This window comes from Aythya marila (assembly GCF_965140915.1).
Source record: "Aythya marila genome assembly, chromosome: 3".
Taxonomy (NCBI): domain Eukaryota; kingdom Metazoa; phylum Chordata; class Aves; order Anseriformes; family Anatidae; genus Aythya; species Aythya marila.
Genome location: NC_139044.1, coordinates 38991590 through 39016559, shown reverse-complemented (window position 1 = coordinate 39016559; position 24970 = coordinate 38991590). Strand labels below are relative to the sequence as shown.

The window sequence follows — 24970 nt, the reverse complement described above, 5'->3', positions numbered from 1 at the left end:
TTGTTCCTTGTAGAACAAACTCTGAAGCAACAATGGGAGCCACACGTGCACTGGCTGCACACATACATAACAAGTGCAGAGCTCTGCAAATACTGAAAGTCTTGTGCATGTGTCAGGGCTCCAGCACAAGGCTCACATCAGCCATCTCTGATGGCCAGGGCTAACACAAGCAGAACCCCTGGCACTGGGACAGTACCAAGCCTTTACTTCTGTCATCTGCTTCCTTTCACTTTGGTACACAGTTCTGGAAAGTTTATCTCCCAGAATTATCTTCAAACTTTTCTTGGAAATAAATAGGAGTTTGAGGAAGAGCTCAAAGTTCCTCCAGGCTTTGAGCACTGTCTCATGATGTGCACATCACGTGTTGTCATGGGACAACATCAGAGTCTTTGTTGGGTATCACTCGGTTAATTACTTGGTTGCTACTTGGACTTGTTGTCTATGGAAGACTTTGTATTAATTATCTTGAATGGCCAAGCTTTAAGTTTGACATTACCCATTTCTGGGCAAGATGGAGAATAAAAGACAGAGCACGTATTTGAATGGAGAGATTCCTCCAGATATACTATGCATGTCTGGTGTCTGTTTGTAAAGGCAAAGCAGTCATGCCAACAGGAGCTAGGCTTTGACAACTGCCAGGTTATATGCAGAATTTCTAGTCTCCTTCATATGCACACCTCCACAACGAGCAGCTGAAAACGTTGTGCAGAGTCTGCGCAGTGTGGCACTGAAATACTATGCAAACCCAATCGGTTCCCCTAAAGACAAGGAAGGTGCAGATTTGATATCGTCCCACCTCCTAGTAGCAAAGCATCAAACAAGTGCTGCCTCCTACAACATGGGTACACATTATAAGAGACGACATTTAACTGCTAGAAAGAGGACTGCAGAATTAGAGCCGCAATCAGTTGGCTAACACCACTACCACAAAGAAGTAAGGTTGCGTTGTGCCATTTCTTAACATGGACCAGCAATGAAAAGCATTCTTTTCATTTGCTTGCTCAATTAGAAAGGGAAAGAGTATGCACAAATTCAACATGTAATGTGATCTTCTTTGTGAATAAATTGTGACAGTAACAGCGAATCCCATAAGGTACAATTTAACGCAATTACTGACCTAGACAAGAAGAAAGGTACAAGACTAGGAAGGGAAGTTTTGCAGCAGGTTTTTCTCAACACCTACTTTGCCCTCACTAAACGCAGAGGCTTTTGCTCCAGTTGCTTGCAGCAATAGGATCCAGGATTTCTCCTGAGTTTGACCACTTTGTGTTTTTAAATCTCTAGACACTTAAAGAACAAAGAAAAAGATGGGCAACTGTAAAGGAAAGCTGAATGTGGATTAGATATCAAAATCCAACTTGTTTAATCTCTCAGCACTGAAAAAATAAGCGCTTCATGGAAGTCTCAAGCCACAGCAGTTCTGGTACTCATTTCTTTCTACTCATTTATGATGAAATCCTGTTTTTTGTCCAATAATGTAACGCCACTTACAAAAAGTACAGTGAAAATGGCCATACCTTTTCCTCTAATACGTGTTTTACATACAGCCAAACAATTATTTCCTTACTAGCCTGAGGAAAATCAGAATTTCAAACTGATTTCTTATCAAGTAACATTATTCAAATTAGAGCGCAGATGATGTTTTTACAGGAAGATGTCAGAAGCACAAAGAATCCAATGAGGTAGCTATATGAAAAGAGGATATATTGCTTAATACCACAGCATTTCTGAAAAGGCAACTGCTCATGTCTGTTTTCTACATAAAGATGAAGATGCTACAAAGTTAGAGCTGACTCATGCTAAAATAGCAATTCCTGTTTGACTTGGAGCAGATTAAGGAACACAGTGGTGCAAACACTGCTCTCATCTACCCTCCATATCTCTGCAACAATACAAGCACAGCTGTTAACCAGATGAAAACACAGGGGCTAGAGACAATGCAAGGATAAAGATACTGATGTTATTTCCATGGCACTACAACGTGAGATAACATGATAACATAAGAAATAAGACCTGCTGTACACTATTATTTTATGATAGAAAGTAGTAACACCTAGGGGAAAATTATTTACTTTGTCTTGAAAAAAAAAAAAAAAAAAGAAGTTAAAACGTAGTATGTCTCGCATATTTCCATCTTCCGTGTAGATGGACTGATTTTGTCAAAACCATGTGGAAATGAAAAGATCATCAATTAAAAACAGAAATTTAATAAACAGAAAATATTTCCCAAATAAATGCCTGTGGTAATCTAATTTCTTGTAAACACTGCACTCAACATTCTGCAAGAGACCCAGATGGCATATTAACATTTCTGATCTCTGAAATCAAAAACATTGGAGGAAAAAGGGAGTCACATTACACACAAATTATCCATAATTCAATCTCCTATGTAAGACAAGACTAGGACTAGTCAGCGTATTTCTCGTTCAGAATTATTGATTATAACGTTCAATTAATGAAAAGCTTTAAGCAAATTACCAACATCTACAGTTCAAAATGAAACAGATGACTGTTTAAAAATCAAGTCTGTTTAGAAGATTTTTATCAATTCCATAAAAACATATGTATAATTCATATCTGTATCTATATAAAATAAAATTATTTTCCTGAATATAATATACAACCCGTAAATAACCCCAAACAATTAGAATGTTTCTTGAGGAGTTTGTTAGCTATATATAATAACTTCTTCACTTATTTGTTGCTATGGTATGATGCCTTCTGAATACCATTTTATCCCCCAAAAAACAAACCGTTAACCATGCACATGACAATTAGAATGCTTTTTTTTTTCCCCCATATTGAACGTAGGTTTATTTAAACAAATAGTTTTTTTGAAAACTCTTTTTTCCCAACCAACAATATGAAGATTTTTTTATTTAACGAGAAGTACTTCCCTACCTGGTCTACAGTAATCAACCCGTCTGAAGGTTCAGATGCAGCCTGTGTAGGCAAAAGCTTACACAGTGTCCCTAACAGCAGAGAGACTTCCTTCATGCTTCTCCAGCAACATACAAGAACCATTTGAGCTGTGACGTCACACATTTGCCTTTCTTTACCTTAAAAATATAAATCAACAAATGCAATAGTGTAACTTAAGGTTCTCAGGCACAACAAACAGTTGACTATGAAACAATTCTAAACTTGGTAGACCAAAAGATCAGTCAGTTCTGTTAACCCTAATTACTTCCCTTCTTGGAGTGATGACTGTACTTAATTCTGCTTGGAAAGCACAGCAGTATACACCTTTACTGCTGTTTTAAAGAGTACAGGTCTTTTGGTCAACATCAACATTCAACTGCACATTGAACTCCACAAACATCAACAGCTTTGTAGCCAGGCTCCAACAAATTTCTGCATCAATCATCAGTCCATCACTCACTATATGTTATTTGTGTTCGGGTTTTTGTTTTTTAAAAAACTCTGATGTCCCCATACTCATAGACCACACAAATTCATTTTTCTTTAATGCAACACCACCATCTAGTGGCCATTATGTGATTTTAACATATTTACAGACACGAAACAAAACATATGGCCCAACCAAAACTATTTTGTACACAGGAAAAAGATGTGAGGAAAGAAAGATCAAATATTTGTTTTTAAAACTTAAAAAGCTCATATAAATTATTATATTTTAAATGAACAGATATTCCCTAAGTTTATGCAGGCATACAAGGAATATACTGCAGTCTGAAATTCAACAGCAGAAACAGAGGAATTGTACAGCTGCTATTTATTACTGTTTGTCTGCTTTATCGAACATTTTACCACTGGAATATTTCAAACAGAAGCTTCTGTTTATATGATCCCATGCAACAAGTTTTATTGCATGAATATATTCCCCACTAGTCTTGTGTACACTGGAGACCAAAATCACACTAACACCTTTCAACAAGAAATGTGTTAAAGCGTTGCTTGATAGAAAAGGTGTTGAAGATTACCTGGCCAGTGCAGTTCGGGCAATAGAGTCTAGGCCAGTATCAAAACAACTCATTTTCACTTGTACTCTAAGAGAGATTAACCACAATCTTCCAGAAACGTAGTGAATTAGTCTTTAAAACCATGCCCATGAATAACTACCTTCTGACAGATTTATTGAAGAAGTGAAACGTTATACGGAGCAAATAACTTCCAACTTTGATCACCCACATAAAATGCCTGCTCTGTATCTTGATTTAATTACTAATACAGCGTTTGATTTACCTCTCATTTCTGTGCAAATATTTTCCATTGGCTTGCGGACAGCCAGCTTTTCGGACTCTATTTTGCAGTGTTCCTTCAAAATTTTTGCTTGCATAAAATAATCATTTGTGTCCTGTGGCTGTATCTCACGCAGAATCATCTGCAGTCGATCTGCCATTTCTATACATTAAACAAGAAGAATATTTAAGCTACTTTTTTTGACTTCCAGTTCCTTATACAAATGTAATTAACTTTAGGTATGTAAGGAAAAAAGAAAGCTTTTAGCAGTTAAAAAAATAAAAATATATGGAAAACTATGGTGACCACAAGGATTAAGAAAGAAAGAAAACTAGGCTGCACAGTCACCTGTTTTGAAACAGATGCAACCACGCAATCTGCAAATGCTTATTCCTTTTAGTGCAGAAGCCAAGACAACCTCTATTAGAAGTTAAATAAGAAACTGAAAAGGCCTGGTGCTAGGTGTAGTTCTGAACTGCTGTAAAGAACAAAGAGAACTTAATGAGCTTCAGATTTTACACCTTCTTTTTGTTTGTTTACCTGAATCGTTATCCATTGGAATAAGACCCTCTGGTGATGAGCTCTGCACTACTGGTGATACTACAGCAGAGAGTTCGTAGGACATCAGAATGAGCCTAGCCACCATTTGCTTCCATTCAGTCACCAACGTCAAGTTACTTTTATAAAGAAAAACAGAAAACATGGATTAAAATATTTTTACCTTAAAAAAAAGAAACATTTGCAGCTAACTGTATTTAAGAAAACTATTAATAAGGTCCAGTTTAACAACTCCTGAGTTTAATACTTACAAAGGAAGTATCCAACAGCTAGCTCAACAGTGGAAAAAACAGTAAGAGTGCTATAAGCCACCGGTACTGGACTTCTTCACAAATAACATCTTATGCTTTTATGTTCCAGTGAGCAGCTCTCTGCTGTGTACTTAATTATGGAGTTACAACTTACTGTTTTGTAGAATGCTTTACTTACTTAAAAGGTAATTGCTGCAAAGCTCCTGTTATACAATGCACTCTCCCATACATCGGGAACAATGCTGCTGCTCGAAGCAGAGACTTTTTAGCTTGAAATATTTCTTCTTCAACATTCACTAATAAAAGCTTGATAACTGAAATTAAAAACAAAGAAGTACAGTTTTAAATTATACACACAAATACATAGTATACTTTCCAAGAAACAAACCTGCTTTGAAGAAATAGGAATGAAGCATGTTTATACAAGAGTTAATGGAAAATGCATAGAAAATACTTTGTTTACACTCTTCACTCTTCTGTCCATTTAAATAGGGCATGATTGCAGGAATTTAGGTAACTGAAACCCAACAACATTTATTACATTCAATCTAGCTTGTCTGAACCAAACAACAGCAGTAAAAAGCACAGCCCAGATGCTGAACTCAAGAGACAATCCCACAGCTCACGGTGAAATCAAGAGAGGTGACCTGACACATACTGGAAGTCAGACTTTGCCTTTAAAGGCAGCTTAATACAACAAACAGTTCAACAGATTATTAAATATCAGAAGCTTCCAGTTAAGTATTTGCATCTTTAATTAGCCGCTGAAGAAGCTGCTCAATTTTGAAGGGTGTATGTGCCAGGTTCATTTGCATTTGTATTTGCAGCACCTTGATGTCAGAATCAGAATGAACTGCAGATCACTAACAACAGAACACACACTGTAAGACATTAGATCACACGTACGTTTCCTTCATCTATGGTGATCATAAACATTTCTCAAAAGCATGATTTCACTGCATATGAAGAAAATACTAATAAGCCATTAGAGAAAGCTTATTAGTAAAGAAACCAATAAGGGCACAAAAAAGCATACAATCCCGAGTTTACTAAAGATTACATTATTACAAATTATGAACTTACAGATGTTAGTTTTATTGCAAATCACAAAATCTGGAGGAAGTCTGTTTAATGAATTTACCAGATCTTCTGGATCAAGAGCTACTCAGCTTTCATCCAGAGGCACCAAGAATATTCCACATGTGAACTAAGCCTGATCACTGCACAACATACGCACAGGACTGCAAACTCAGAGCTCCAAGTGCCAGCACTGCAAATACCAAGTTCTTAAGCATGATACAGACAAACTACAGCTGCCTTCACTCTGGGTGAGTGAGCTCCCAGAGGAAACAGAGGCTCATGTCCAGCCTGCCACATGTCCAGATGTGAAGATGTATACATCTTCAACAAACTAACTATTGGGGCCTCAATGTCACTTTCTCTTTAACCAAAATGGTAATGAAATCCAACCTCTGAGGACGTGTAATAGCCTCAACATGAACAGGTCTTGATTCTTAAACAGCAAAAATCAAATAAAAATAAAACAGCAAAATCAAAATCTTTTAGGAATAAACACCTCTAACTCACTAAGCCTCCTACCAAACACCTTGAGGAAAAGCAGTCAGGTTTCAAATAAATATAAAAACCAGGTGTGTTAATTTCCCTGAAAACTTACCTGCTAAAGTGTTCTTTTCCATGGTACTTGCTGATGTGTTTTCATCCATTTGGGGACTATGCTCAATCCATTTTCCTAAACAAATACGATGCAGTTCCTTATGATATACTAAGAAGTTCAACAAATATGATGCAGTGGCACAATCATACGGCTTGGTACTCGTGCTAAGATCCATTGCTGCTTGGAACAGCAGATCTATGTTTTCAGAATCCTGAAAAATACAGAACAGAACAGTATCACTCATTTAATTGAACTGCCATATTGCTTTAACTAAACTAGGTAGCACCCTGAAACCCAAGAATGTGCTTTTCAGCAAGTTTGCTGGTACGTATTTATTAAGAAACACTTACTTTGTACACTGATCACTTTTAAAACAGAATATGAATATGTATGTATTTAGCAAATAAACAATTACATACACAGTAAAGATGGAAACACCCATTTATAAAGCAGTTTTCAAACACACTGCATGTCACGGAAGGAAGTCTGTTTTCAAAATACTGTGTTTTAGCTGCTAACGGTCATCATAGAGAAGCACATTTTATTAGGAAGCAGTGTTTGTTCACCTGTAACTTTGAATTTAAAAGTAGTACTTCATAAAATAATCATAAAAATCAGTATCAAGACAGTGAAAATTTGAGAGAAATAAAAAAGAATCAGAAATTAAATCCTGAGACCAAATCAGAGAGGAAAATAAACACAGAACTAAATTTCTTAAAATTAAAGAGTAACCAAGTCAAAATACCTCAATAATTTACAAAGGGATATCACAGCTAAGGAGCTTGTATTACACATTTCTTTGATACCAGATTATCAAAATGTGTACTCTTTCTCAGTATTAAAGTGTGCCTAGCAAAAAAGTTTATAGCCGTACCCAACGAACTTCCTGAACTCTCTCATCCATTAGTGAAACAAGTCTCCTTAGGTAAGGGTCAAAGCTGTGCAAAAAAAATATATAGAAAAACTAGAGATAAACACTACTGTGGTCAGTTTGGATCAACTTCTCATTTTCAGGAGTTAGGTTTTGTACCCAATTCAAGTACGTAGTTCAATACAGAACATTCCTGTTTCACGAAATGATTCTCTTTAAACTATTTTTAGTTACATACCTGTAAACTAAACGCAACATCACGCAGTTTCATCACCAGCTCAAATGCTAGGACTTTTACTTCTTCAAAAGTACTGGCAAAACACTGAATCAAAGTTCGCACACGAGCAGAATCAATCTCCTGATCCAATTTAAAAACGTGCACCTGTCCTGTTCAAATAAAGCAATTTTAATGTTATACTGTATTTTTTTTTTTCCAGACTCAGGACTGCATTTACATTTTATTTAACTCTTCTAACAGAAACACTAAAATGGAAGTTTAGCTAAAGCATTATTTCAATACTAACAAGTATTTCTTTAATGACATGTTTATTTTTGAAGTTTACCATATAAAAAATATTACTCTCAGTTATATAGAAAATAACTTATTGTCAAAAACAATTTCACCTATTCAGCTTTGAAAATAATCTTTATTTTAGCTTTGCTTAAAAATTCTCTAGAATTAGAAAATAATCCCTTTCAAAAAGGGTTTAAGACTTCAGCACGTTGCTGGTGTTTTTTTGTTTTTGTTTTGTTCTACCCCCCCTCCCCAGTGATAAGAATAACCCTCTGAAAGTTATTAAGCTTTTTCACTTCTAATTTAGTCAGATTAGGAGCCATGATTTCCGAAGACTGATCTAATGCCAGAAAGAAGCTAGAAATTTTAAGATGTAAACAAGTGCACCATAGTCCTGCATGGAACACAACTGCAGCTGAATCTCCCTTTTTAAAGGAACGTCAGGCTTCTGAAATGTTAAGGCTCCTATAAACTATTCCCAATACAAATTTCTGCTAAACAACTAAATGCAGCAACAACATACCACAAGCTCATAATAAAAAAAGCAAACTTATTAATGATTTATTACAGGTTTTAAGAAATTAGCATCTACCAAGAAGGTCTTTTCTTCTCCCTCTCAAAATCAAGTTTTATCTTACATGCCTAATTTCTTTAAACAATAATAATTCAAATTTAACAAAATTTTGCTTTAAGTTGGCCATATGATACAGAGACAGGATTTAGCAAAACCACCAATATGCTAAGACTAACTCTTGAATTTGGGTTGTCATAATGGGGTAGAAACTAAAGTAACAGCAGCAGTGGATTATCACCAGTTGTCCAATTAAAGTATTCCTTATTTAGTGTAAAATACTTTAAGGATATGCAAGTCTTTTCAATTAAGTTTTTATTATCTCAAAAATTTAAATAATTTATTATTAAGATATTAAAACAGGTGAAGAAGTTATTAAATACACTGAATCTTGTCCAAAATCTTCATTTATGACAACAAAAATTCAGTGAGAAAATCTTGCTGAAAAAAACACTATGAATGAAAATCCCAATTTAAGAGAGATATTCAACGGACCATAAATAGTTGTATTTACTTCAAAATTCGATTAGCTATTAAAATATACTATCCTTGCTTGGGAGTACTTCATTTCTATTATATTTCCTAAGGGAACAATTTCACTTTGACAGAAATTAACCAGAGAGCATGAAACAAACAATCTTTTTTCTGTAACTCCCATTCCTACACCCTGTAAGTGAGGTCTCTCACCTTTTGGAACAGAAAATATTTCAGCTACTGATCCTAAAATAGTTAGAGCAGAAAATCTGGTTGGGTGCGATGAACCAGGAAACAGCGCCTCAAAAAGTCTGTCACATACAGATGACATGAAGTCCTAAAGATCAAAGGAGAGATTTTAAGACAGTTTGTTTGCTGTCCCGCAAACAGGAGTTTAAGTAATTAATTTTCAGACATTCTGCTTTAAGTGTTACCCAGCAAAATTAGGAACTTCCAGTTCAACTTGGAGGAATGGGAGGCCTACACATTTGTAGTATTGACCATCTTGTTTCCGAGAGCACAGATTTTTTTTTTTTTTTTTAAAAAAGTTTACCTTACCTACTGCCACAAAGAGATCAGGATTTTATCAAAGCCTTAAAAAGCAGTTGAGCCAGCAAAGCAGAAGTCAAGGCAAGAAGGAGTTTAACACAAAGAAACTAATTTTGTGGGCCTTTAAAGAGGAGAAAAAGGACAAATACAAAAGAAGTGTTCATACTGAAATCTTTGTGCAGCAGCTAAGTCATCCATTCCCTTACTGATCATCCTGGAGAATTAGCAGAAAGCTAACTCTGCTAATTAGCAGAAGCTCAGGAGATTTCTATTTCAAACCAAAGTAATGCACATCATTTAAAACTTCTGACTCAACTGCCAGCAGCTCACAAGATGGTTTGTGAGCTCACAAGAAGGTTTCAGATTGGATTGGAGATACCTCTCCAGTCAGTCCCCGCTTGCTGCTGTTTCAGTTCACTGAGCAATCCCCTCAGAAAGTAACCTGGATTGCTGTTGGACAAAACTAAGCTTAAAGATACTCTCCAAATACTACCAGGCACGCAGCTCATATGACAACACCACATTTAGCAGAAATTAATTTGCACAGCAAGATACAGTGTGGACGAGGTCCTCAGCACTGTTTCACTTTGCAGGTTTATTCCTTCTGCACCACAGTGTTTCCTAATACAGACAGGACCTAGCTTACCCAGAGGTGCTTTTGAGAAAAATTAACCACCTTTCAGGAACACCTTCCCACCTCTTATTGTTATCATCTATACCTCTAGTAATCTAACTTAATTTTTATCTACTTACTTTATATTGCTGCAAAATCCCTGAAGGATGCCTTCTAGTTGAGTCTTCAAGTAATTCCTGCTTAGTTTTATTTTGCTCCAGTTTATAAAGCACCTGGGAACTTTCTTGTATTCTACAAAATAACTTATAAAACAAAAATCAAAACATAGCTAAGGCAAGAGTCACTGAAAGTTAAATAAGGGCAAGGGGGACTTTCAGCTGAATTTCCAGATCATGTTGCTTATAATATTTAAGCAGTCTGTATACAGTGTAACACAGAACCGATCCTTTTCTCTCCCTCCAAAAACAACGGTTTTTTTTGCTCCCCATCTCTTGTGACCACGCTCTTTCCCATGCCTCTACACCTCAATATCTGTTTCCATCCTCCTCCTTAAATTCACGCCTACTCTTCTTCTCCCACCTCCCCATTTTCCATGGAACGTAAGTTCTACATAAGACAAGTTCAATTAACGCACGTTATTTTTATGGCTTCAGTGTCTCTTACAGAGCTTAACGCACCTCTATAGCGCTTCCCCCAGCTTTTATTACCCACTAGTATTATTCCCTATCACACTTCCTCCAACACAGGTTTTCTATCTCAGATTCCTCAGCTTGTATAAGGCAAGAATGAAATAGAAGGGTTTCTACTCTTTTGTTTCTGCCAAGCCTATTTTCCCCTCCTCTTTCTCCAACTAATTATTTTCTCTTTTCATGTTGCTTTTTTTTGCAACCAGTATCTTTCAAAAACAGTCTTTGCAAATACATGGTTTCCTCATCCTTGTCAGATTCTCCCACCATGCTTTCCCACATGTGACCCCGGCAATGTCAACACACTCAGTCTCTGCAGACTATAACATTACAGCCACACACCAAGCCAACCGCAGCTTTTCCTCCATACTCCTTTACCTTGCCTTCCCAGTCAGGCTGCTGAGGTTGACCAAGTGACTGTGACTGTTGCCTGAGCTCTAGTAAGTCTTAGTGCAAAACAAGAGCAATGCAAGCTTCAAGGTTTACTCTACGGCACAAAGTTGCTTTGTACTTGCCGTTGGTCAAGTATGCGTACACTGACAAGGTAACCAACACTCACTACTATTCTTGATGGAGTTACTATTGGTGATTTTTTGTTTAAGCCACTCTTGCACGCAATAATCTTTCACCATTCTGTTGCAAAACACATACACCACACACCTGATCTTAGAGTTTCTACTCTTTCAGATGTGCAACTTGTAACAGTAGGAAAATTTGTGAAATATGCAATTTAATTAAAATGTAAGCACAGTCAACATTTTGTTTACAGTTTTAAATTACCTTTCGTAGTGAAGAACATATCTGTTGCCTTACTGACGGAGACTGACTGTTCAAGTTGTACTCCAGGAAAAATAGAATTAGTTGCATTTCTTCCTTAGACACAATTTCCGTGCTACGATGGGTTTCACAAAGCAAACCTAAAGCATCAATGCAAACCTGAAAGATACTTAGATGTTAAACACAGAAGAGTTACAGACACCTATGATGACATCTTTAAAACAACACTGACACACAATTTCGGATTTAAGTATTTCTTCTAATTTGAAGATGCACAAAAAAAATGGCCCTCTACCTGATTGTGCTGATGCACTAAACCCTGCTTTATACATTCAGCCGATACAAGACCATTGCTCATGATACTTGAAAGTTCCAGGTGTCCGTGAGCCCTGGCTGTTCTTAGGCATGCCATCAGGGCTCCAAGAGCTCCTCTGGTAGTGCAAGAGCCTGAAAAAAAACAAAATACAGCAATAATTACAGCCTGATTAACACAATAAACAAAATACTAACTGCAGGGCTCGTCAGAAACTCCACATACCACCTCGTTTTCTCTCTAAGCCAATAAACCCCAAAAGACAGAGTCTGTCACAGATTCAGCTCATTCTAAAGAGCCTGGTTCCCAAAAGCTTCTTCCCAAACAGGGCACACAGAGAAAGAACCCTGTGATGTCTCAAAAGCCATTATTTAAGAATTACATTCAATTACATCAAAAACTACAAAGAAACTCATAAATCTAACGTGCACGTATTTGGAACAAAAAGCCATCTGTAAAGCCCTGCTATTGGACATGCCTATATAAGAAATCATAATGGAACAGAAGAACAGGAGAAAAAAAATACTGCTGCTTAACAAAGTCTGACATGTAAAGAGAGCAGCAAGACACCCACACTTAGAACACTTATTTTTTCTGCTCGTGGCATGAAGATACTCGTGATTATTATGAATCCCACCCTGAAGCATTGACACAAATCAACAACCATCTGTATTTTTTTTTCTCCCTAGCTTATTCTAACAGGAATAATAAATCAGAAATTGCATTTCCAAGACTGATTGTTGTGTTTGTTTTTGTTTTTTTTTTTTTTTTTTTTTAACTCATTATAATTACAAATATCATTTTATTTATTTTCTTACCAAGATTAGCATCTGCAGAAGCCTGAAGAATTCTCATCATGTAGCTCAAACTGTCAGGGCTGCATCTGAGCAATTTTGGTAAATAGTAATCTATTATATAAGTAGTTTGGTCATGGTTCCCTTCACACAGTATTAGAAGAAGAGGAGAAACCCAGATGTCGTGCCACTGGTCAATCCAGGAACTTTCCTTACAACTCGAAGTAAACTGCACTTTGTGATTTGTAAACATGGTTTCCAAAAGATCACTCGCATAGGGTGCAAGAGACTGATCATTCATCATATCCAAGATTTGTCCTGGAATAGTTCTGTCCAACTGTAGTATACTTTCAGTGCCCACACACTCCACAACACAGCCGAGAGAAGCGTATTTTCCTTTCACATGCCATTCCAAACTCAGCAAATGCTTGGTCAGCCTTGCAAAGAACGGGTCTGATTTTAAGTTGTATCCAGAAACGATGGTTTGATGTATCTGAAGAAGATTCCTGAATATCGATTTGGTTTGGTGTCTAACAACATCTAGAGGGTGTTCCCAGTGCGTGTAAACATACTGCAGCAGCTTCCCAATTACCTCTGAGTTCCCATTAAGTTTGATTTTTAGATTTGGGGAGTCTGAAACGAGGGCAGCTAGTGCTGAATTAGTCCAAATAGCAACAGTTCTCGATAAACATATTATCATATTGGATTCTTTTAACCTTTTTAAAAGAACAAACAACAAAAAAAGTTCATTATCCTCATTTGTCACTTCTATTTAAAAAAATATCAATTATATGTTTCAAAGTAACTGTTCATCACCTTAGCTTACTTCACACTAGAACAGATGTGGAAACACTTACCCATTCATTGAAGAAAAAGAAAAAACTAAGGCAAAAAGGTTTTGGATGCTTCAAATTGTGTGCTCTGTCACCTGACACACTGTTAACCGGTCACAACTAACAACTCAATATGGTGACAAGCCTCTACAGCAGCAATTTTGAAAACAAAAATAAAAATGAATACCCACATGGCAGTATTTGAGCAACATTATGTTGCATGCTTCTTGAAAATCTAAAGAAAAGTTTTCCTTACCATATAAATAAATAAATAAAAAGAATTGTATGTCTAAAACACAAATCACAAAACTGACCTCCAAGACAGAAACCATGGTTGAACAGAATACTGATCTCCTATCCAATAGGCTACAATTTATGCCGGATAAAAGAGCGTTTCATTTCAGCATGCCAGAGGAAAATGCAACTTAAGACATTTTGAAACTTAGAGTTCTTCTGAATATATTAAAAAGGTGATATAATTATATTATAATTATATAGGACCATGACCCATGCAAAGTAAAAAATCAAGCATGACACAGAGTAAAAATGAAAGCACAGGCTTACACTGAACTCAAAGACAATAAGACTGATGCAATATCCAGTAACAGTTTCTCTCCACTTTCACCCATGCTGCTATTCTTCCAATCCAGCATAGCCAATGCTCCATGGCAAAGAAAGAGAAGGACTGAGTCGGAGAGTTCCTCTGTACACTGAGTTCCACAATTACTCACAAACCATGCTGGCATGCCTGCATGCTTCTTCAATCCAAGAAGCAAGTCACTGACCTGTAATAGCAAAATACAGCTCATTACACCACCTTAGCACATTAGAAAAGGTATTTTGTACATAAGCACAAACCTTAGAAGATGTAAAGAGATTTCTCCGTGTTGTTTTTCTTATAAATTCAAAAACCCTGTATCATTATTTCATACAGAGAATAAAGGATTTACATTCCAACAAAAGACAGATGCAGAGGTTGGCAGGCCCTGCTACCTCTATCAGCAAAGCCTCTAAATAACCCTGGGAACACTGATTAATGACACTACCACATTTCACAGCCTTTAGAGAACATACACACTTACCAGGGAAGGTAATTCTTCAGCTGGTTCATACATAACTTTAGTAAACAGAATAAAGGCCAGTCCCGAGGTAGTCTGCACAGTCTGCAGTAGAGTTTCTACATGGCAGAGAAAGGTTTTTACTCAGAAGTGCAGCAAACATTACGTGTCAGAACTGCGTATCAAAATTATAATGTTGGCATTGAATTTTCCTCTACTACTTATACTTCTGTATTCACAAGCCTGTAGTATCTGCCTGGAGAGTAAGTATTAACAAATTTATATTTCAGTGTTAGAGGTAACTATAAATACCTTTCAACAAACAGAAAATACAGAACTGCCTGGTAAGAACAGGAAGACCATGGCAGAACCTACTTGTCAAGTTCAACTACAAAAAAGTAACACCTGTACAGGAAGTAACCATGATTAGTTACCGTGCATCAATAAACAGTTCTGACTGCATAATTCATGCAGATATACATTATGATCTACAAATCATAGCTCTCAGAAAGACCTACTGCTAGTCCCCACTCCCATTAGTCTCAGCAGTTCAACTTCCATTCAAGCTAAAACAAGACAAGTTTTTCTACACACAGTTTACTATAAAGAAAACAAGACTGACTTAATTAAAACATTTATTTTTGAATGTTACTAAACTTACCGTCCATTAGGAAGCTGATGGAACTTTTCAGTAAACTACACATACTTTGCCAAATGCAAGACTCATGATTTTTCCAAAGACTTCCCTGAATATTTTCTTGTAATTTCTGTACAAGCATCATTGGAACTTTAATGGCCATCAATAAATCATGCATCAATCGTGTCTGAACTACACGATTTCCACTATTCTTTCTGGGGGAAAAAGAAGAGAAGATATGCTTACAAACAGCAAACAAAACCCATCCTTCACCATCCCTAGAAAACCACATTCTGTCAACTTTAGATAGAAATAGTGGTAGAAATCAAATTATTGTTCAAGTTGACCAAACTAGCAGAAAGATAAAAGTGGACTTGGACAGCGTTTTAAAATGAAGGTAAGAAACACAGTTTCTTAAAAAAAAATAATTAATTTTTTCAACAGTTTCTGTAGGTTCCCATGAGAAACTTTTTTTGATTCTTCAAAATTCTTTTGATTTTGATTCTTTTGATTTTGAAACTTCATTTGATTCTGCCTGAACAGGGCAGGATCTAAAGAGTGATAGAACACAATGCTGGTCCCTTCTCGTTTTAACAGTTCCTCTGTGCACAAAGCGTATTTCTATCATTCAACTCTCTTCTAATACAAAGACAGACAAGCTGTAAACCTGTAATGTACAAAACATTCCATTAAGTGCTGTTATCCTCCAGGCACATTGTAAGAGACCACAGTGAAGATGCTTCACTTTATGTTATGTTGGAAAATGTCAAGATACAGAATGATGACTGCTGTGACAGTCAAACAGCATATCAATACTGAATTAAATACTTATGAAAAGTGGAAGAGAAATACTCTAACTGAATTTTAATAAGTGTATTTATTAATTACAGTGTTCAGTCACAATTCAGATAGCAAAACCACAACTCAAAGGCCTCCCTTAAAAGTAGTAGCTCTAACACAATATCAGTGCCTTAAATACTACCACCTTTTTGTTCCTTTCCTCTCTATCATCATATTACCACAAAAGAAAAGAAACATTTTTTTTAATTTTATATACATATCACTGTAAACTCACATTCGCATCTTTCACCACTGCATGGCTATCAAAGTGATAGTCCATATTAAATTATCTTGCAATAATGAAATGAAAACAGATAAAATACAGCTTATATTGATTTCACTTGCCTGTTTTCTTCCTGTATGTCAAGTAGCGACTTTTGCAGGAACTGAAGAACTAGTGGAAATAATTACATCAGGAATTTACTTAAAAGAGAAGTGTAACAGAAAATTCCCAGCAATCACCCATACACATTACACCCAGGCACAGCAAAAAGTTATCTGTATAGTGGTGTTTCTTCCACTCCATAAAAAAGGTTTCAAAATTCAGTGTAGACTCAAGAGGCAATGCAGGAACAAAATCTCACACTGTTTTGTAACAGCCTGGTACAAAATAAGAGTTTCCACTTGCTCTAACACTGTGAGGCATCCAGAGTTCTGGCTCCTCGATGAAAAGCTGAAATTACCAACAGCTCAAAACATAGCAGCAACAAAAGGTCCATAAAAAGCTGTGAACATTATTTGCATGCTGAGGGCACAACAGGCCACGTTATCCTATAGTTTCCAAACAGATGCAGCGACTCTGAATCGCTGAGGTTCAATAATAAATGGTTTTACCAGCAGATCAAACTTCTGCCAAATTACTGCCACACAGAATGCTTGCCACAGCAGACCAGGGCCTGCTATATGAAGACTGGATGTTAACAGCTCCATGTTACCATACTCAACTTCATCATGAGGGGCAGAACAGAGATTACTTCATGTAAAGCAGCACTGTCTCTGACAGTCCTTTAAGTACCCTCAGATTGGTATCTGTGGATGCTCAGTAAATCAAGATAGATTCCAGGAAATTAAAGGTACAAGCCAAGGAAAAATCCTTGACAAAAAAAAAAAAAAAAAAAAGCATCCCATGAAGAAGGTCCTAGTTATTAAAAATGTATCATAATGAAATCAAATCTGACAGATCTTTGTGCCTACCACACATTACTTCTTCACACACAGCCTTCCCCCAATAATCTAAAGTGAATTTTAATATAAACATAACTTTACCTTCTTCAAACAGGTTCTTAATACTTGCTTTACCTAGAGGAAAGAAAATACATTTTAAATAGTGACTATTGGATAGCGTATACTAGAAAAAAAATAAATAATAAGTTTTTTCATAAAGAAGAATATATTCGATTTCATCATACCTAAGCTGAAGTCCTCCATACAAGAAGCAAGGTTGTCCAGTACTTTTCTGTACAAATACGTATCTGTGGTTTTCAGTTCTTCCCTAAGGCAGCGTACAAAGCTTTGAACAGCTAACGGCATCAACTGTTCAGGAAGACCATTTAGCGAACTACAACAGTAAGAAACAGCACGATCAGTTACCTCACACTGAGGTGTGTGAAATAGCACGTGATCAAAGTCAGTGTTGGGTAAAGCTCTCGTAATAGACATGTTGCTTCCTATATTAGCCTTCTCCCCACATTTCTGCAAATGCAAGGATGCATTGTATCTATCAGATTATACAACTGCAGCCTGTAACACTTAAAAACAAAAAAAAAAATCAAGAACTGACAGCATGTTTATTACTGTCCGCCTTTTGGTTTCAGAGTCAGAAAACCACAGCTCTAGTCTTCAAAGTACACTGGATAAAGTTCTAATAATGTCCAGGCATGACTTTCTGTATCTGTTCTGGAATACAGGAAGGACATTAAACCTTCTTAGTTTTTTCTTACCAACATTTTTCAAGATTTCCTTCTGAAATAATTTCAGTGAGTTAATTCAGCAAAAAGTGAAAGGAGAGTTTGCTCTTGTATCTTTAATGCAACGTCTACACAAGGTTTAGGTTACTCCTGCAAGTGAAATGTAAATCAACTTCTGTTCTAATACTCTATATTGATTCCCAAACCAAAGTGTCCACAATTTCTGTAGCATCATGACATAAATGTATACACCAGGGATAGAAAATAACAAAGTAGAGTCTAGATCTGTGGAAATTTTACAGCCTCCTAAGAACACTTACATTTCCTCTGCATAACTTCTCTTCTCCATTTTATCTACTTGTATTCCTAGGCACTCCTTAACATTTCAGCCTATCCTTACTTAAAAGTGAAGAAAGCTTTCCTGTAGCCACATACCTGACAACTCATGGGCTTGTTCTCTGCTCAGCCCATTTCAGTCTTTCAAGTAACATTTCTAAAAGAGGCATGTATAGCTTCGATAAAAAGGGTCACAACAGGCAAAAACAGCGATACAAACAGATGCATGCAGCCACAGTTTACCACTGGCATTCAACAGCATCTATCAAACATTCTTTGTTTTAAAATAAACATGTTCTAACTTTGAAGCAACAAAAACCTGTCAAAGTGGCGTGAAGCCCTGGCATTATATGAAATACTGGATGGAAGCCCTATGAGGTCTCAGTTGAACAATAGATGTTTTTTCTTGTGCATAGAAATGAAGGCAGCTAAGCAATCGATCTTAAAATATTAAGCCTGTCATAAATTAGCTAAAGAAATACAAGAATAGTTTTGCTATAGAAAAGCATAATTACAACAGAAATAGGTATGGGAAAACACTCTTTAGTCATGATTCCACTGTACCACCTCCTCTTTACATTGTCAAAGTTGAGTGTTTTTCTTTTTATACAGATGCATTTTAAATTTCTACTCTCTTGGATTTTAAAATTCCGTGCTAATTATACACAAATTGTCTTTCAAGTAATGAAAGAGATCAAAATAATGCTTCACTTTGAAGCTATTTATCCAATGATACATTGGATTATTTATAGTATTAGTACCACAAATTTTCAGTAATTACAGCAATTTGCAGTGCATGAGAAGTTACCAGCTTCAATGTAAGAAGAGCATTTAAATAAAACAAACCATGCTTACTATCCAATTCTTTACCTTGCTAATACTTTTTTCAAGGGATTCTTCACACCCAGTGAAAAATATGTCTCTCCCAGGATATCCAAACAAGCTTTAACCATGGGATCACATGCAGAGTTTTGATCCATCATCTTCACCAAAGGCATAATCTGTAATCAACAGAACACTTGATCAATAAAACTAACTACATACGTGCCCTTGTAATTAATGGGGGTGTAATTCCCTCTCATTCAAGGATACAGTGCAAAAACTGTCTCCACTTTGCCATATCCTGTTGAGATTAAGTTGCTGAATAAGCTCCAGGAAAACCTCTGCTAATAACAATATATAAATATAAAACTCATAATTTGCTATCACTTGCCTTCCATTATTCTCAGTAACCACAGCCTTTGCTAATTTAAGTACTAGAACTATGTTCCCACCTAGCATCTGCAGGAGTAACAACTTCATTTTACCTGCTTCCAGGAATGCTTTATTTTACAGCTGCATTTCACGTTAACGGCATGTGTATTACACTGTCAGTTTCAAGACAGCACACTAACACCAGTGAAATCTTACTTGTTTAATACACTGGATTTGCTGGATGCCATTGTTCAGCTGTCCACAGTGCAGAAGCAGAGATGCCAGGTTTTGTTCTTCAGCCTTGGAAAATTCTACATTTGGAAGAAGAGTATTTTTTTAAAAAAGAGTTACAATAAACAGCATAAAGAATATGTTGTTTATAATAAGAAATCACTGCTTAATTATTAACTTTTTTGCCATTCCACTAAACCTACTGGTGTCATACCCTTTAAGTCACCTTAACAACAGCTTAGCAACATTTTTTTCAAACACAGTCCCACGCAACAGCTCTGCCTTCACTGTATCCTCCCTTCAGACATTTATAGGCATTGGTAAGATTTCTCCCTGAGCCTTCTCTTCTCAAGGCTAGGCAGCCCCAGCTCTCTCAGCCTTTCCTCTGAGGAGAGATGCTCCAGTCTCCTCATCATCTTCACGGCTTTTGCACATCTCTCATACTGGGAAGCCTAGAACTGGACACGATACTTCAGGTGTGGCCTCACCAGTACTGAGCAGAGGGGAACGATCACCTCTTTAAACTTTGCCACAGTAAAAAATCGTTGTCATTACATTAAAAAAGGCAAAAAAAACAGTAACCAAAAGAAAGAACAAAACCACCCAAAACAAAAAACACCACAAACAAAACAATTAAAAAAATAATAATCAATTTCAGTAGCTACCCAAATGGGATCTACTAACAGAAACAAAAACAAGATTAGTTCAGGAAAAACAAACAAAAAACTTACTCTGAAGTTTTTCAAGCTGCTGGTGATCAAGAAAGAATGCATCAACCTGAACTTCTTTCTTCTTTTTTAAAACCATTTTAGCTGATGAAGAGACACCTGTTAAAAGAAATACACACTACCTTGTTTTAAAAGCATAACTACAACACTTCCTATAATAGCCTTTTTTGTTGGCCTAAAATATTGTTTATTGTATTATTTGTGCAATTTCTTTTGCAAGATAATAGTTCTCTACTCCTTCATGATTTTCAACCATTCTAAGCACGCCCAAAATCTGCTGAGACTTTGTGGCACAAAGAGGAAATATGAGAAAAGATTTCAATATTTGCTGGATAAGCCTTAAACTGTCACACTGGAGTCCTTACTGCACTTGTTATGCAGTCTGCAACACGTCCCTTGGTCACAGCCTGTAAATACCACGCAGACATGGGAATTACACCACAGAACTCCTGCTGCTGCTTTAGTTTACTGGACCGAGCGTTTAGAACTCGCTTAAGATGTAACGCGAAGCGAGGGCTACCTCGTGAACCACAGTTTTATTCCTGGAGACATCAACCTGCGCTTCCTCTGCCACAGCGGATGTTGCAGAGGGGAAGTTATCCCCTTTAGGGCAGTGGAAATTTCACGTGCGCTGCAGTTTCCCTGCCTCACGAGCCCACTCCCGCACAGCACCTGAGGCTGGCGGGGCCCCCCGCAGGCTCCCTGCTCCTGCGGGGCCACCCGGTGCGGGGTGCCCCGCGTCCCGGCGGCTCCCACATGGAGCCACCGCAGCCCGTGAGGGCAACCAGCCGCCGAGGGCAGGCGCCGCCGCCTCACACCCCCCACCTCCGGGCCGCCCCGCAGCACCACAGCCCGGCGGCGGGCGGGGAAGGGCCGCGGCCCCGCCGCCATGGAGGCCGCGCGGGCGGCGGAGGGGGGGGACGGGGAGGAAGCAAAATGGCGGCCACCGCCGGCCCTTACCCTGAGGGGAGAGGCTCGGCCCGGGGCGCCGCTCCCCGGCCCGGTCCCCGCTGCCCCGCCTGCGCCGGGTAGGGCCGGGCCGAGGCGAGCCGGGCTTTCCCCGCCCCGCAGCCCGGCCCCCGGCGCCGCCTCCAGCCCCGGTGCTGAGGGGCCGGAGCTGTAACCTCGCCGGTCGCGGGGCGCCCAAGCGGGCACCTTCCCCTCGGCGGCGGGGAGAGGGATGGCAGCGGCTCCCCGGAGCCAGGGCACGGCGGCTTTAGGCCTCAGCAGCCGGGTCGTGCCTCCGAGTATCGAGTGGGGACTCTCCTGGGCCTTCTGTAGGAAATCCCACAGTGGGTGAAACGCGTCGCTGTGCAAGCGGCTGTGGTGAAGTGCCAGATCACCTAGTAGTCACAGGGCCATTGGGATTACACAGCTACCACGTTTAGATGAAGAAAAGCAGGAAAAACACGAACACTTTTTGCCACCCCACTTTCACCCAACAACAATTTTCTTTCAGCCCAAAGTACCTCAACTCAACAAGTCTCAGTTCGTGACTTTCAACAAACTTCTGCATAACTTAATACTGACATTTTGTACTGCCGACTGACTGGAGACATACATATAGCCAGAGGAACCACGGAAAGGTTTCGCCATACCCACACACATGGGAAATGCTTTGAGTTTTTCCCTGCCGGCTGGTTGATTTCCCCTCTGCTCTGTGTGTGGCAGCTTGTAGCAAGCTGACACCACTGCTGGCACCGTGCCTTGCAGGGGCCTGCCGGGCTACCTCCAGCTCCAAGGGAGGCTGAGTGCCGATCTATATGATTTAGCCTCCCAGAAAAATCAAACTGATGCATCCTCATTTAGGGTAAGTAACATCTCCAGCCAGCTGAAGTAAATCTTCAGCTTCTTATGCTCAGTTCAATACCGGCACATTTTACATTTCATTGAATCTTTTACATACGTGCTCCCTATTTTCAGTGGAACCATTTCTAGGGTTCCAGCTCAGTATATCCTAGCTCACTTTCCAGTAGCCAAAAATCACTTACTTAGAACTAGCTCACGTAATATCACACAAAACCACACCATATAACATGGATGTTCTTATAGCTCCAAACATGCCTTTATCACTGAGCAGCTAGCCCAGCATGGCTTATCAGACTTTGCTACCTTGGAAAGGTGTCACTCGGTGATCATAACTTCTGTTTCTGCTGGTAAGGAGCAACCGACCTTTGAATTACTGGTGTTTGTGCTCTGCTATGCATCAAATGAAACAAGCAGATGGCACATCCAAAATGAAACGAAGTATTTAAACCATGGAGTTCATTGTCCTGGGACGCTCTGGTTCTTGAAAAATTACATTTCTTCAAAAGCAGCTGGGCTACATCATAGAAGGAAGAAAAAAAATCCAGCAAAAGTTTCAAAACAAAATTTCTGGCTCACAAAATCCCTGAACCACAAGGCAACTAGAGACAAGGACAGTGCGCTGGGAAAATGCCTCTTCGCTTCCTCAGGCAATGGCTGGCGCAACAGCCAAGAGACTGGGCACCAAGCTGGGCAGCCCTCGGCGCCAAGCTGGCATGGCTGTTTTTGCTGTGATGGCCGAGCTGGTCTCTGCAATTCATCAGATGTTTCTTCTAAGTGTTGGATTTATGTTTACAAACTTTACAGTTGAGACAAATCAGTGAAAATTCCTCTCAAAGGAAATATTCTAACCCACACTGCTGGAAACCTGAATTTTGAAGTTGAAAGTTTTAATCTTCTGTAGCTAAAGGTCTGCATGCCTGTATCTGGTAAGTAGAATATTTTAAGCCTATAATAATAATAAATAATAATATACAAGTCTACTAAGAATTATTACTATTAATAATATTTATAATAATAAATATATTGATAATAGTATTTGTAATTAGCAGTTATATTAATAATATATAAGCCTATTTCCGAGGAAGATTATGAAGTTACTTTGAAACTTTCACAGTAATCTGCTGTTTAGTGCAATATAGCATTTTACCACTCTGTGGCGCCAAACAATTAAAAAGAGGTTGTGCTTTTAAAGGGAAACCACGGATCTTCCCAAAAGCTGTATTTTTCTTAGTAGAAAAAGCCGTCACTAGTAACTGAAGTAACTACAGATTCTTCCATTCAGAAGTACCCAAGCACAAACACTACAGGCCATTATGTAAGATGACATTTTCCTACCAGTGAAAGACAAGCTGTAGCCTTCAAATAACATTTAAAGATACGTCATGGTGATACCATAAATTGAACAGGAATTATCTTTCTCCCTTCCCCACTTAAACAAAACCTTTTAATCTGATTTTTGAAAGACCATATGATACCTTTTAATTAATTCTAACAGTAACTGAAGATCATCTATTCCTTCCTTTATATCACAGTTTTCTGTTACAACTAGTATATACGGTGTTATGGGAACTTTCTTTCCATTGAAAAGCCTAAAATACATCATGCTTTTAAAGAATCCAGATAGAAATGACACAGAAGATGGTGTCTGATCTGAGGTTTTGGAATCGCAAGATGTTTTCTGGAATACATTTTCCAATTGTAGATAAAAACACCTGTCTAACCCTAGCCTCAAATGGTTGCAATGCTTATCTATGTGGTACAGAGAACCAGAAGAAGCCCCATTTGTCATGGCAGGTTCATAAGGCTTTGATCCAGTGTGTCAGAACCATGTTCTGTGTAGTCATGGAAGTCTAATAAACCCCCAAATTTTACTTCCCATTTGCAGGTTTGGTAACAACTTGATAATCTCTGGCATGGAGCTAGTGACGTTCTTTGGGTTAGCTTCTACACTCTGGACCAGATGTTTTGCAATACAGGGTTCACAATACTTCAAATTAAATGTGGTATTCTTGTTCAGTAAGACAAACAAAAACTTTGAAGTTACCTTGTTGCATTAAGGTCAAATTGCAGAGATAAAGGCAGAGCAACATACACTTCTTCAGTCTGCATCTGTTCTTTGAGAGAGGCGTTGTATGTTGTGGTGTTTTGTATTTACTTTGATCTACTTCTGTAGCCAGACAGCTAACAGAGGTGATCATTCCAAGGTGCAAACCTCTGCTGGTGTAGTTTGATTCTTCAACATACTGTGTAGCAGTGATGTATTTTGCATGTTCTGTACATACTTGCAAGACTGTGCCTCTGATTTATTATTGCTTCTATGTAACATCTACTTGCGACAACAGCAATGAGAAACACCTCTCCATGAGACTGCACTTGTGTGCAAAATAGTTTTCTATGTTTATTTCACACCTTTAATATTTATGGCATTCCCACCTTCTAATTACAAAACAAAGTTTTATTCTGTTCTGTGCATCGCAGCTGGTCTACTTGTAATTTCATTCCCTTCAGTAACTGACCTTGGATTCTAGACATATCGGCATTACCTGTCAGGGCAGTTCAAAGAAAATCTTCAGCATCCCTACTCCTT

The 24970-nt window shown here is 38.1% G+C and overlaps 1 protein-coding gene across 2 annotated transcripts in view; it reads right to left on the bottom strand.

Moving 5' to 3' along the window:
- THADA (THADA armadillo repeat containing) overlaps positions 1-21620 on the bottom strand; it is a 163331-nt gene extending 141711 nt beyond the window's left edge. The window contains exons 1-21 of one of the 2 annotated variants that reach the window (XM_082757389.1): positions 21535-21620; positions 20578-20673; positions 19832-19926; positions 19292-19422; positions 17588-17736; positions 17445-17477; positions 16520-16572; positions 15363-15549; positions 14726-14820; positions 14208-14428; positions 12835-13526; positions 11999-12150; positions 11707-11862; positions 10420-10542; positions 9331-9454; positions 7797-7945; positions 6688-6898; positions 5191-5326; positions 4744-4880; positions 4207-4365; positions 2902-3059 (exon numbers count right to left, since the gene is read on the bottom strand). In XM_082757389.1, the coding sequence (XP_082613515.1) occupies positions 2902-3059; positions 4207-4365; positions 4744-4880; positions 5191-5326; positions 6688-6898; positions 7797-7945; positions 9331-9454; positions 10420-10542; positions 11707-11862; positions 11999-12150; positions 12835-13526; positions 14208-14428; positions 14726-14820; positions 15363-15549; positions 16520-16572; positions 17445-17477; positions 17588-17736; positions 19292-19422; positions 19832-19926; positions 20578-20653 (3237 nt within the window). In that variant the 5' untranslated portion in view covers positions 20654-20673; positions 21535-21620. Of the gene's footprint in view, positions 1-2901; positions 3060-4206; positions 4366-4743; positions 4881-5190; positions 5327-6687; positions 6899-7796; positions 7946-9330; positions 9455-10419; positions 10543-11706; positions 11863-11998; positions 12151-12834; positions 13527-14207; positions 14429-14725; positions 14821-15362; positions 15550-16519; positions 16573-17444; positions 17478-17587; positions 17737-19291; positions 19423-19831; positions 19927-20577; positions 20674-21534 lie in introns of those variants that run through there. The other variant, XM_082757388.1, reaches the window with a different exon arrangement.
- Positions 21621-24970: the final 3350 nt, after the last annotated feature.